The sequence below is a fragment of the Ceratotherium simum genome, chromosome 27 (genome assembly GCF_057802395.1).
Source record: "Ceratotherium simum simum isolate JZ-2026a chromosome 27, ASM5780239v1, whole genome shotgun sequence".
Taxonomy (NCBI): Eukaryota; Metazoa; Chordata; class Mammalia; order Perissodactyla; family Rhinocerotidae; genus Ceratotherium; species Ceratotherium simum.
In genome coordinates this window covers 29,819,986-29,834,392 of record NC_141926.1, presented here as the reverse complement: position 1 = coordinate 29,834,392, position 14,407 = coordinate 29,819,986, and the positions used below count along the sequence as shown (strand labels likewise).

The 14,407-nt window shown below is 34.0% G+C and overlaps 1 protein-coding gene across 1 annotated transcript in view; it reads right to left on the bottom strand.

Moving 5' to 3' along the window:
- LIPI (lipase I) overlaps nucleotides 1-14,407 on the bottom strand; it is a 60,745-nt gene that overhangs the window by 40,016 nt on the left and 6,322 nt on the right. The window contains exons 2-4 of the mRNA XM_004440727.3: nucleotides 7,281-7,666; nucleotides 4,938-5,046; nucleotides 2,654-2,755 (exon numbers count right to left, since the gene is read on the bottom strand). Coding sequence (XP_004440784.2) covers nucleotides 2,654-2,755; nucleotides 4,938-5,046; nucleotides 7,281-7,666 — 597 coding nt within the window. The remainder of the gene's footprint in view (nucleotides 1-2,653; nucleotides 2,756-4,937; nucleotides 5,047-7,280; nucleotides 7,667-14,407) is intronic.

Sequence of the window (14,407 nt, the reverse complement as noted above, 5' to 3'; positions counted from 1 at the left end):
ATTATCTTTAAATATTGCTTCTGTTCTTTTTCTCTCCTTTTATTCTGGGACTCTAATGAAACATGATTGGTCTTCTCATTGGTATCCTATATATCTCTTACTTCTCTGTCTGTATTGTCCATTCTTTTGTATCATTTCGCTTCATTCTAGAAATAGACTTCTCACCCATTTTCCAGGTCACTCACTGTCTCTTTACCTGATTCAAATTTTCTGTTAAATCCATTCAATAAATGTCAGTTATTTTACTTTTTAGGTTAATAACTTTTATTATTTTTTATCAAATAGGTCATATTTATGCTTACTCATTCTCTGTTGATATTTGCAGTCTTATCTTTTACCTCTTCAAAAATAATAAGCATAATTTTATAGCCAGTGTATAATAACTCCAATAGTTGGAGGCATATGAGTCTATTTCTATTGACTATTGTTTCTGTTGGTTCTTATGCATGCTGTCTTGCTTCAAGTGTGCCTGGTCACCTTTATTTGGATGCTGGACATTTATTTTTAAATGTGCTTGTAAAAATAATTTGAGACCAAAGATGATGTGATCTTCCTACAGAGAGGGCTATTATTTGCTTCTGTCAGACATCTAGTAGGTCCAACAATCCAAGACTTCCTTACAAAACTCAACAAATGAGATTTTTCTGGACAACTTCAGAGTACTAGAAGTTTGGTTATAGATCATAAAAAGGCTGGTTTATTTCAAGTTGACGCTTTCTCTTATAGTGCTGTCCTCTGGGGTGAGATGTTTTACAAGCCCCATATGAGAATTTCAAAAGCACTTCCCAAACTCTCTGCATCAGGGAAACTTCCATGAGAAAAGTGATTCCAAATTACCAGCTCACCTCCCTGGAATTTTTCTATTTTATGGATATTAGACTGGTAATTTTTCCCTGATATCCCACCATCAAAGTCTGTCCAAATTACCTAATCCACAATTTTGGAATGCCACATAGCTTCTTTTACATATGCAACTGAATCAGGACAAGAATTACTAGCAAACAGAAGATGTACTCATTACTTTGTATTCAAGGAAAAGGCAGTCTGCTGGGTATGTGCTGACCCCAACTATCTCATTTGGAAATTCCTTGAGAGAGGTGAATATGCAGTGTCAAAAATCCGTGTTCTTCATTTGTGACAGTCATCAAAAGATCAAAGGTGCCAACTATGTGGCATCTAGTGGCAAGTTAGATCTGATAGCTTGAGTCATCAAAAGATGTTGAGAATATAAGACAATTCAAATTGTTTATTAGGAAAAGTCAACAGGGCAAAAAATAAATAAATAATAAAAAGTATGAAGAGCTAATTCAAAAGGCCATAGCAGAATTGAAGTTGAGATTTCAGAAAGAACAGTTCAGACAAAGAACAGCAGAGTAATTGGGCAGTAGGCGTGCTGTGTATGGGAATGTTAAACTGATATAAAAGTAAATGTTAAAGCTGATATAGAGATAAAGAAGACTTGAGAGGCTGGCGGTATCATACTAGAACCATGAATCTTTAGGCATTGGTTCCCTGTAAGAAGCAGGGGAACTTAGATTCCAAATAAGGGGCAGGATTTTTCCTATTATAAGCTCAGTCCATCGGCACATAGACATAGAAGTTGAAAAATTGTCATCTACAGCATTTATGGCATTTATATCTCTCACAAAAACATTGGTCTGGATCACCACAAGGTAAATTCAGGGGAATATGGGAGCAAATAACATGGACCAAAGAGAAAAGAAATCTGAGGAAACAGGGAAATAGGAGCAGTCTTAGTGTCACTTCCTCCTGTCTCTATCTTAGCACCACACCTCCCCATGCCCACAACCACAACACACATAAATGATCCGTTAATCAGAGCAACACACTGGTGAAGTACAGACTAGAATCAAAAAATATGATTTCAAATTCTGGCTCTGCCACTTACGGGCCTTGTGACCTTGACCCTAGCTTCCCCATCAGTAAGAAGGGATGATAATGTTTACCTATCTCATGGGGACTTAGGAGAATTTCATAATTAACTCACTTAAAACACTACCTGATTTGTAGGAAGTGCTCAATAAATATTAGTATCATCAGTTTCAAATCAGCAAGGGGATCAGGAAGGGTTGTCTAAATTATTCCTTGAAAGTGTCTGTCCAGTGTACTCTGGACAAAACTATCAATACTCCGTTAGACATTTTCAGGAAGATATAAAAACAATAGAGAAATTATTTCCCTACCTTTAGGGAAAGGTCTTCTTTATCTGTGCCTGAAACCCTGTGCTCAGTTCTTGTTGATATACATCATCGCAAGAAAATGAGCAGAAAGAATAGTAACCTTGTATAAATCACATAGGAATGTTAAGCATGGGGGAAATTGTGATCAAATCAATAAAACTGTCAATAGCATGAAGAGGATGAACTTTTTTAAAATCAAGTTTCAATTTTTTAGGATGACATGACAGTTCTTGAAACTCAGGAGGAAAGCTGAAGGCAAAGAGGGCCATTTGACACCACAGGATATCACTAATTTCAAGAAATATTGCTTGTGGGAAATATAATCATTATATAATTATAGACTTAACATCACTTCATCCACTACTCTTTCTCCTCTTATGTTCTCCTCTTCACCAATGTCTACATCTCCTTTTCATTTTCAAATAATTAAGCAATAAATCCTGCATTGTTACCATTGGTATCAGAATGGATGACATCCACAAACTTTGCATCGGTGTAATCTAATCTGCCATTTGATGGTCTTCCAGAGAATTTTGGCCCAGCAGGGTCAAGACCTGAAATTCAAAAAAGAAACTATCAATATATTAATCAAGTCCTACTACAATGTCCATTAGATCATACGCTTGCATTATTATTACATTATAAACATAATAAACCTATACAGTTTTAGTTTAAACCTGTCCAAAAATAAATCTAAAGGTAAATAAAATTGGATTAATAGCAAGTATCTTTATTATTTGAATAATACTTATTATCAATCTTCAGAGTTTATCAACAATCTAGTGTTAAGCCGCATTAGAGATGCCTCAACAAAATATTGTAGTTTTTTTTTTGAGCATTTTTATTTAAGAAGCAATTAGGAGTAAACCAGCAGTAAGTTTATATTTAATACTAAATAACTACTACTACTCCTTAGGAGGGAAAAAAATGAATATCATCCTGGTGCTGTCTTGAACGTCATGCCTCACTAGTTCATCCTGGATCTATCAATAGGTCTAAAATGATTTTTAGGTGTCAAATTCAATTTGGGCTGTGAGATAAAACATATTTATTATTATCTTATTATTCATTTCTCACAAAAGTTTCCCACACACATTTAAAAAGAATACATTAAAAGTTCCATGGAGGGCCGCCCCGTGGCTTAGTGGTTAAGTGCGCGCGCTCCGCTACTGGTGGCCTGGGTTCCGATTCTGGGCGCGCACCAACGCACCGCTTCTCTGGCCATGCTGACGCCACGTCCCACATACAGCAACTAGAAGGATGTGCAACTATGACGTACAACTATCTACTGGGGCTTTGGGGGAAAAAAAGGAGGAGGATTGGCAATAGATGTTAGCTCAGAGCCAGTCTTCCTCAGCAAAAAGAGGAGGATTAGCACGGATGTTAGCTCAGGGCTGATCTTCCTCACAAAAAAAAAAAAAGTTCCATGGAATGTGCATATTATTTCTGGTATATTTGAAATTCTAAATAAAAATTCTAAGCTCATGACATCCTGGAGACTGTCAAAAAAATGGAAAGAGGAGATAAAATTCATGCCTTGAGACATTAATGCAATGGAAGAAACAATCACCTTAAGATACTTTAAAAAGTAAAATATAATGTTACTCATCTCAGGCCCTTCTCTTATCTCTAGTGTATTTAGTCGACTTGATTAAATGAGGCAAAAACTTCTCTCTTCCTATAAATTATTCTGATGTAGAACCACCACATTTGCTGGCCTTGTAAACCCTGATTTTTGCTTAGTGTGTGGGACCATTCAAACTGGACTAATATGTGATTCAACACACCTTAAAGTAAAGTAGGAGTATCACCAGTTAAAAGTGAGCTAGTGTGATGGTTGAAAGAGAATGGGCTTTGGGTGCTGGAGACCTTTGTGTAAATTCTGGCTCACGGTTACTAAATTTTTGACCCTCCTACATTGATTCAGTTAACCTCAGTCTTCACATCTGTATAATGGGAACAATATTAAAACTGAGGGGAGTAAGTAAGTTAGGGTATATATAGGTTTGTAAAGACACTATCTGTCTATATAAGTTATTCACCTCTCCCCTCCTCCTCTGCTTAACTTAACTAAAGACTCTGCTACCTTTTATTAATACTTGAAATTATTATAAATCTTCTATGGACATAGATCTCAATAATCGTTTAAAAGCTAAATTGGTTGGAGAGGGAGACTATCCTTCTAGTTCTAAAATCACTACCACTCCTAAAAGGAAGCATGAAAATTCATGTCAGCACTATTTGGTTACTAAGCTTTCTGGATGTAGTAACTTTGTTACGGAAATATGAGGGGAATTGGGATCAGAATCCCTCAAGGGTCTATACCAACTCCTACTCTCTTCTGGCATACAAGTAAAATTTTTTAAACAATTGAAATACATCAAAGTTTGTAAAAATTAAGTACATGGTTTTTATTCTTTGTAATACATTTAAAAAGTTTTATATTTAATGGGCCAAATTTTCCTCTGGAGTGTTACAATAATGTGTCCTTAAAACTCACATGAGGCTGCAGAAATTCATTTTTTCCTCCCATTTCTATGTGGGTAACTTAAGCTCTGTTAAGAACTAACCAAGACTTTAGAGTGTAACTAAAACAAATACTAGCATTTGAATATAATATAGAAAACTATAAATGTGCATAATTTTATTGCTTAATTATTATACCTGTTAAATTTTAAAGTAAATTCTGATGCTAAAAAGCATGCTAAAATATTAATTTTATCAAAAATATTTTACCTGTTATTCTTCCAAGTTGACCTTGAAATAGCTTTCCAACAAATCCACTAATATGAGCCCCTAAGCTCACACCTATGAAATGAAAATTATCAAGAGATGCTCCATGCTTCTGCAATTGAAAATGCAATGTTACGATTTTCATTTCAGAAAATCACAAATTATGCCATGTGCATCAATATTCCAAAATTCATTATTTTTTCTGGTTTAATCCATTTCTGGGAGATAGGGAATGAGGTTTTATAATTTCAAAACAACTATGTCTTTGTTCAACTTTTTCCATAAGATATTTGATTTTCCTCTATACATTTTTAATAATACCATTAAATTTTTATTTAAAAATTTAAAAACCTTTGTCATCTATTATCTGGAATAGTATATGCAAAATAATACATACATTTAATTAATAAAGCAATTTATAATAATAACAAAATAATTAAATATTATTTGGCACTTACTTTGTGCTAGCTACCTTGATAAGTGCTTTATAAATCTTATATTTAACATTTACAATAGTCCTATGAGTTATTTATTTTTATCCTATTGTCTAAAACTGTCCTTGGCAACTATCAAATGCTGAATAAATATGGTTTGATAACAAGTTGCATAAAACCATATATATTTATTACTACAAGGGAAAAAGATGGACTTCAAGTCCAGGTCTGTTTAACTCCAAAATATACAGTAATCTGCCTCCCTGTTTTATCTGATCAGATTGTGTCAAAAACTCTAGGAAGACTAAACAGGGTGAATAACCATCCCCACCTCAGAGATGATAAAATGAGATTCATGGATTTTAAGTGGTTTCCCCAGATCGCAAGCTGGAGAGTGATGGAGTCCAATCTTTCAAGCCAAAGTTATGAACACTTCTTAGAGTTTCAGCCCCAGGGTCCATTAGGAGCTTAAATGAGGGAAAATTTCTTCCAGCACACTCTCAGGAAGAAGGTCATGGTCCATTCTACACAGTGACACATCTGATGGCTTGTGGAAAGATGTGGAGCATTTACTACTAATGAGAAATTAGATTGAGGCTTATCAGGCACGGAGTGATAATTTTCTTCAAATTTCTCAGAGAAATGCCCAGAAACCTGAGGGAGTATCACCCTCAACTTTGGTGACCGATCTTTTCATCCCTTCTCCTTAATATAAAGCCTTTGCAAGCAAAGGCACTGTTGAAATTTACTTAATACTATAAATTTTCCTAAATTTCTCTATTTAACATTCACATTTCCCAGACTTTGAGGTACATGTTTATTAGTCAGAGAAAAGACCACTGCGATAAGGACAAATAAATTATGCAATTTATAGACCATCAGTTACAACGGGTGAATCAATTACCTCCTGTCTCTCCAAAGGAATGGTTTGGTTTTGTCCAAATTTAGGGATGGAAAAATAATAATGATAGCTGATTTTATTCAATGATTATTATATGCCAGGTACTGGTTAAGAATTAATTGCATTTAATATTTAAATAAAATATTGTGATAAAGTTTTGTTATCCAAAATGTGTAGATATGGAAATGTGTCAGAGAGGTTAAGCAATTGCTCAAAATCACACAGATGATAAGAGATGGATTTGGTCTTTGAACTCCTCCAGTCTGACTCCTAACCACTACATGTAATGCTTCTTGGATCTGTTATGCTTCTTCAGTTTCAGCAGAGGCTTGGAAGTTCAGCACAACATAACTCAAAGGCAGATTTCAAGCCCAAGAATGCCCCCAAATCAGATATCACCACCACCTCTCTATAGAACAGACATGGATCTCCACAGGGTTTGACTTGGTAAACAAGGATCAGTCAAACTACAGATGACCTAGAACTGGCCTGAATTTATCTGACCCATCCCAACCCTGGACCTAAATACTAGAAAAATCTGAATGGAACTGAGAACTGCCTCCAAGGTTGGCAGAAGTATGCTACTTTCCAAGCTATTTTTTTCCTAACTTTTACCAATTCACATTTGATTTACTATAAACATATTAGCCATCCTTAGAAAAGATATCTAAAGAATCTAATGATTATATAGTTTAGCCCCTTTCTTCATATAGAGTCAGTACCTCATCCTGAAGTCAGTATAGGTAAAGTTAAAAAAATAAAAATCTTAAAAGATTTTAAGATAAAATGCAATAACTAAGTCTTTAAGATAATTTCAAAAAAATAAGACAGGACGTGTCTAGGTATAGATTATCCATTTACACAAAGAAAGAAAAGATGGCTGCATACGTTAGCATATAAAAGTAGTAATTCTTAATGGTTAGGGGAAACAAGTATTTATTTTATTTTGAGGTATTGCATAGCACACTGTAGATCGTATAACATATATAATACATAAAATTCCAGACTTACCAAAAGATTCTGAATGCACTTACTCAAACTCATGGCAACTTTTCTGGTGTTTTTAACCGCTCTATTGTAAATAAAAGTTGTAGCACCTCGGTTCCAATCTACTACAATTACATTCATATCATCTTGAGTCAATAAAATCCTTAGAAAGTTCTGAAGCCATGCTGGAGTGGAGCCCATTGGTCTGTATCCATGAATAAGCCAGACCGTTTTCTTGTTTGTGTTGAAATTAACATTGAGTGAGTTACCCTGCTCAAACAGCGGCTCAGCACAGTTCGGGTTGTTCCTTGTATACATCATCAGGAAGATCTCCATCTTGGGAACAAACAAATCTCTGAAGGAATCCTTTACACTCAGCTGAGAGAATTCAAGGCATGGTCTTTTACTCTCTGAAATAAAAAAAGTCAGTCAAGCTGAGTACATACGGGGATAGTATTCGATTCAATTCCTGCTGCTGTTGCAAAGAACAGAATTGAATTTGGAGGGTGGGAAGGAGTTCATTTCATTAGTACTTCAACATAATTTACTGAGCAACTACAATGTTTAAAGTGATTCATTGATTATGTAAAAAGACTTTTTAAACTAGAAGTATTTAAAATTTACAATGAAATATAGAAATAAATGTGGTTGTTAAAAACTAAGAATTATTTTTTGTCTGTACAAAATAGCAACAGTGTGACTACAATCATGAATATTTTTAATAAAGTGCTATGCATACCAATAAAAGTAGATAAATTGATTATGAACTATAACAGAAATTTTACAAAAGAATATTTATATATGGATAATAAAGATAAGAAAAAATATATTTTACTTGACTAATGATCAAATAAATACAAATCAAAACAATAAGGTATCATTTCTTCCTATCAGATTAAACAAAATGGAAAAATCCTTGTAATACTCAATACTTGTGAGGGTAAATGTAACAAATATTCATATACATGGATGCTGAGAGTCTAAGTTGATACAACAACCTTGTGAAATTTTATGAGTGTGTGTGGTACACACACACACACATAATCTTAAAAATATTTATTCTTCCTGATTTTCTTTCTAGGATTTAATTAATGAAATAAACAATTTGTACTGAATGTAAAGACAGTAATCAAAGGGTATGAATGATTGAAAAAATTTAAAACACCTTAAATATCATCATATAATAGTCCCATCCATGGGTGCATTCTATCTTTCTCTTTCTCTCTTTCTCTCTCTCTCTCTTTATCTTCCTATCTATCCATCCATCCATCTATCCTGGAAGGAAGTAGGGCAGAAAATGAAATAACCAAGCCAAATCAATAGCAATAGTCATTGCTAGGCAGTGAAACAATGGCTGCTTTTTATTTTCTTTTTCATAGTTTTTCAGAATTTTACATTTTTTTCAAAATAAGCATATAATCCTAAAATATTGTTTTTAATGAGAGCATACGCTTGTACTGCTTCTGGGAGTTTACTTGCAAGAAGATTTGGGAAAACAATTTGTCAACATATATCAAAAATTCACAAAAATGTTAGTATACTTTACACCAGTAATTCCACTTCTAAGAATTAATCCTAAGAAACTTGTCCAAAAACACATAAAAAAATAAACGAATATACATTATCTTAATATGGAGAAATCTAAGTGATCTAAATGCTCAGAAATAATAATGTGATTAAGTAAACTACATATATACATATTTGAAAAAAATATATTTTAATATACATAAATATATATTTAAAACTATAAATGTATAATATATATTTGATAAATCCATAAAAATATGCATTAATTATAATCATTCTAGATTGGAAAGTATATATGTGATATTGCCACAATTATTTAGAAGAAGATAAAGGAGAAAGGTAATGAAGCGGAAGCAAGACCTGCATTCAATTTCCAGGTTAATGGGTGAGACATACATGAACAAATGAAAAACTCCGATACTTCATCAGTTCTCAGGGAATGAGGAAGTGGAGAGGCAGAATAAGTCAAACCACAGTGCAATATCAATGCTTACTCCACTGTACAAACTGTGTAGGGAACTCTGCACGTCCATTTTCCCACGACCTAATCTCTGAGAAGGCCAAGTGCAGTCAATACATCCAAACAGCTGGTCCACTCCAAGCCAAGGTAGATGTTACCTGGCCCTAGAATGAGTAAGGAGGAATAAACGAGTAGGATCCCTGTGATAAAATAAGGAAAAGAAATCACCCAAAACAATCAACAGAGAAATCTATTATCTATTACCAGATGTAGACATAATTGCAGAAAACTCTATAGCACCCCCATTAGAATGCAAAAAACAAAAATCATGTCTCAAAAACAGGAGCAGGAGGCCATTAAAAGAAAATTTATTGAGGTAAAAAACAATAGAATAAGATGAAACATAGAATAATGAGATACTCCAATTCAGGAAAAGTAAAAATACATCTGCAGAATAAAAATTCATATTATAGATGCTAAAACAAACATGGAAAGCATACCTAATAGTAAGAAATGAAGGAAAAAAGAGATTAAAATTATGAAGGGAAACATAGATATGGGACAGGAAATGATGATTCAAATTAAAAATCATTGGTGTTCTCCTGGGGGGGAGGGAGAAATTTACGGGGGAAAAGCGTAGCAGTTACACTAATTAAGGAAATAACTGTATACCAAGGTGTGCAAAATGAAAAAGCACATCACACTCTAGAGAAAATCCGTGAATCAGACTCACCAAGAGACTTCCTAGAAACTGGTTTGGGTTTCGATGAAAGAGAAAAACATCCTAGAAATATCAAGGCAGAAAATCCAGTTTATAAATAAAGGAATGAAGTGATGATGACTTCAGATTTGTATTCTAAAACAATATATCAGACAGATAAAAGTGCAGTGAATGAAGGTTATAAGTGGAAAAGTTTGTGGCCTAATAATTTTATACCCTTCCTACAGTGCACCACTCATCAATGACAGTACAGTTCCCGATATCGTCACTGTTCAATAAAGGCTAGATTTATTGAAGACAAGATCCACAGAAATTCACAGTATAAAAAGATTGAAAGTGAGCATGGAAACAAGTTAGATACCAACATAAGTGCAAATATTATAAAACCTTGTAAAATATAAATGTTAACATCAAAATCACTCTTGTTCAACATTCAATAAGAATATTTAAATATTAGTATAAGTCAATATACTAATAAGATGGGAATGTAGGTTAAAAGGAGTATAGAGGAAGTAAGTATAGTACAATAATTCCTTAGTGGGGGGATCCAAAAGATGCCAATTTTTAAAATTTTAACAAATAGATAAGAATGGGTTTGAAAAGATATTGAAAACCTTAAATGTTAACTAGTGCACTATGTAAAATAGTACATATAACTTTCTACACACTAAAAAATATTAAAGTATAGCAAACAGTATAAATATGCAAAAGACAAAAAGAAAATTATAAAGGAAATATAGAAAGTAGAAAGCATAAAACAAAATGATAAAATTATACTAGAGAAAAAATATATATGATATATAAATAGTTACATAACTCTATAAGGCCTGCCTATTAAAAAGCAAAGAATATGAGTTTTCATACAAAATGAAACTTGGCTGTAAGATATTTGAAAGAAGCACACAGGAAATTTTAAATAAATAGAGAGGTAAGTATATTCCACACAAAATAAAATAAAAGGAAAGTAGATTGACGTACTAGATTGCAATGATGACTTCAATTCATCACCCTTCCCTGAATCCATGCCATTTGCCTTGTAACTTTGAGGTATTCTTCCATAAGTGGGGCAATGCCCCACTTCTTGATATGGGCACAAACATACAGCTTGCCCTGGAAAATAGGACCTTGGTAGATGTCCTGATAGAAGAGGAGAGAGAGATGTAAAAGAGCTTAGTTCTCCAGCTGTGTTAGTCTCCCTAGTTGACTGACAGCCAGTTAACAGCCAACATGCTAGTGAACTGAACTAAGACGAGCAGTGCTGCCCACCCAATGCCCACCTGACTCCACAAGTGTGAGTAATAACTGCTTTGTGTCAAATGCCTCTGAGGGGCTGGGCTTTTATTTTGTTTTGTTTTATTTACCTTTATTGTGACATCATATAATCAATTTCACCAGTAATATTAATATCAGGTAAAGAAAATAAAGTTTTCATATGATACAAAAAAGTTGAACTGGTGTATTGTAAAACTCTTAAAGAACATTGAACTGACTCAATTATGGTAGATTTTAGGACTAGAAAGAAAAATAGTGTTCTAGGCATCAAAAACTTATGAGAATCCCCAATAAGGTTATCAGTGGATTTCTCAGCAGAAACTTTGCAGGCCAGAAGCCAGTGAGATGATACATTTAAAGTGGAGAAAGAGAAAAACTTTCAACCTAGAATTCTATATCCAGCCAGATTGTCCTTCAAAAAATGAGAGAAATTAAGACATCCCCAGACAAACAAAAGCTGAGAGAGTTCATTACCACTAGACCTGCTCTACATGGAAGGGAGCCCTTAGTGGGAGCCCTTCAAGTTGAAATGAAAGGACATTAGACAGCAACTCGAAGTCATATGAAAATAAAAAGTTCCCTGGTAAAGTCAAACATATGAACAAATATAAAAACCAGTACTATTATAATTTTGATTTGTAACTTTACTTTTTATTTTCTACAAGATTTAAAAGACAAATGCACAAAAATAATTATAAATCTATGTTACTAGGTATGCAATATACAAAGATATAATTTGTGTCATCAATAACATAAAGTGAGGGAAGCAGAGCTGTAAAGGAGTAGAGTTTTTCATGTGAAAGTTAAGTTTTTATTCAAGTCTTTATTGTTTTTATTGAAGTTAAGTTAGTATCAATTAAAGATAGATCATCATCTATCTTCAGGATGTTATATGTAATCCCCATGATAACCACAAAGAATATAACTATAGAATATAAACAAAAGAAAATGAGAAGGGAATCAAAATGTGTCACTAAAAAAATCGACTAAACACAAAGGAAGACAGTAATGGAGGAAATGAGAGACAAAACAAGCTGTAAGACACACAGAAAACAACAAAATGGCAAAAGTAAGTGCTTCACTATCAGTAATTACTTTAAATATAAATAGTCAACCCCTTCAATCAAAAGACATAGATTGACAGAATGGATAAAAAACAGCAGCATCCTACTATATGCTATCCACAGGAGACTCACTTGAGATCTAAAGACATCCACAGGTTGAAAGTGAAAGGATGGAAAAAGATATTCAATGCAAAAAGTAACCAAAAGAAAACAGGGATACGAAGAGATATTTGCACCCATCTTCACTGCAGCACTATGCACAATAGCCAAGATATGGAAACAATCTAAATGTCCTTCGACAGATGAATGGATAAAGAAAATGTGGTATAAATAGACAATGGAATATTATTCAGCCACAAAGAAGAAGGAAATCCTGCCATTTGTGGCAACCTGGAAAAATCTAGAGGACATTATGCTAAGTGAAATAAGTTAGACAGAGAAAGACAAATACTGTATGGTATCACTTATATGTGGAATCTAAAAAGTAAAAGCCAATTTCATAGAATAGAGAATAAAATGGTGGTTGCCAGGGGCTGGGGCAAGGGGGAGATGGGGAAATAGGGAGACGTAGGTCAAAGAGTACAAACTTTCAGTTGTAAGAAGAATAAGTTCTAAAGATCTAATATACAACACGATGACTACAGTTAATAATATGATATTGTATACTTGATAGTTAATATGATACTGTATACTTGGAAGTTGCTGAGAGTAGATCTTAAGCATTCTCATCACACACACACAAAAAGAGTTAATCATATGAGGTGATGGACATGTTATCTTGATATTTGTAATCATTCCACAAAGTATATGTATATTGAATCATCATGTTGTACACTTTAAATATATACAATTATATTTGTCAATTATTCCTCAATAAAATTGGGGGAAAAAAGAGGGAGCAGAGAGCAGAGATGGCTATACTCATAACAGAGAAAACAGGCTTTAAGTCCAAAACTCTTACAAGAGACAAATCAAGACATCACAGAGCTAAAATTATAAAATTCTTAGAAGGAAACTTAAGGAGAAAACTTCATGACATTACTAAAGGGGATGTAAAATGGTGCAGCTGCTGTGGAAAATGGTATGGCGTTTCCTCAAAAAATTAAAAATAGAATTACCATATAATGCAGAAATTCCATTTCTGGATATAAACCCAAAAGAATCAAAAGCAAAGACTCAAAGAGACATTTACGCATCCAGGTTCATAGCAGCATTATTCACAATAGCCAAAAGATAGAAGCAACCCAAGTATCCATCAATAGATGGATGAATGGATAACAAAATCTGGTATATACATAATGTACAATGGAATATTATTCAGCCTTAAAAGGGAAGGAAATTCTGACACATGCTACAACAGGGAAGAACTCTGAGTACATTATACTAAGTAAAATAAACCAGTCACAATAATACAAATATGGTATGATTCCACTTATAGGAGGTACATAAAGTAGTCATATTCATAGAGACATAAAGTAGAACAGTGGTTGCCAGGGGTTGGGAAGAAGGGGAAAATGGAGAGTTATTGTCTAATGTGTATAGAGTTTCAGTGTGGGAAGATGAAAAAATTCTGAAGATGGATAGTGGCAGTGGTTGCACACTATGCGAATATATTTAATGCCACTAAACTGTACACTTAAAAATGGTTAAAATGGTAATATTTTATGTATGTCTTACCACAACTAAAAGAAAAAAACAACAACAAAAACTTACAGAATCCAATTCCTGTCATCATGGATATCTGATTCCAGGCTTGCCTTACTTCTGTAAACAACTTGAACACTAGATAAAATATATGGAAAAAAGGGGGGCCGCCCCAGTGGCATAGCGGGTAAGTTCGCGTTCTCCGCTTCTGCCGCCCAGGGTTCGCAGGTTCAGATCCCAGGTGCACACCGACGCACTGCTTGTCAAGCCTTGCTGTGGTGGTATCCCATATAAAGTAGAGGAAGATGGGCACGGATGTTAGCCTAGGCCAATCTTTCTCAGCAAAAAGAGGAGGATTGGCAACAGATGTTAGCTCAGGGCTAATCTTCCTCACACACAAAAATATATATATGGAAAAAAGAAGTTTATATATTGGACAACGAGAAGCATAGGACTGTGATCC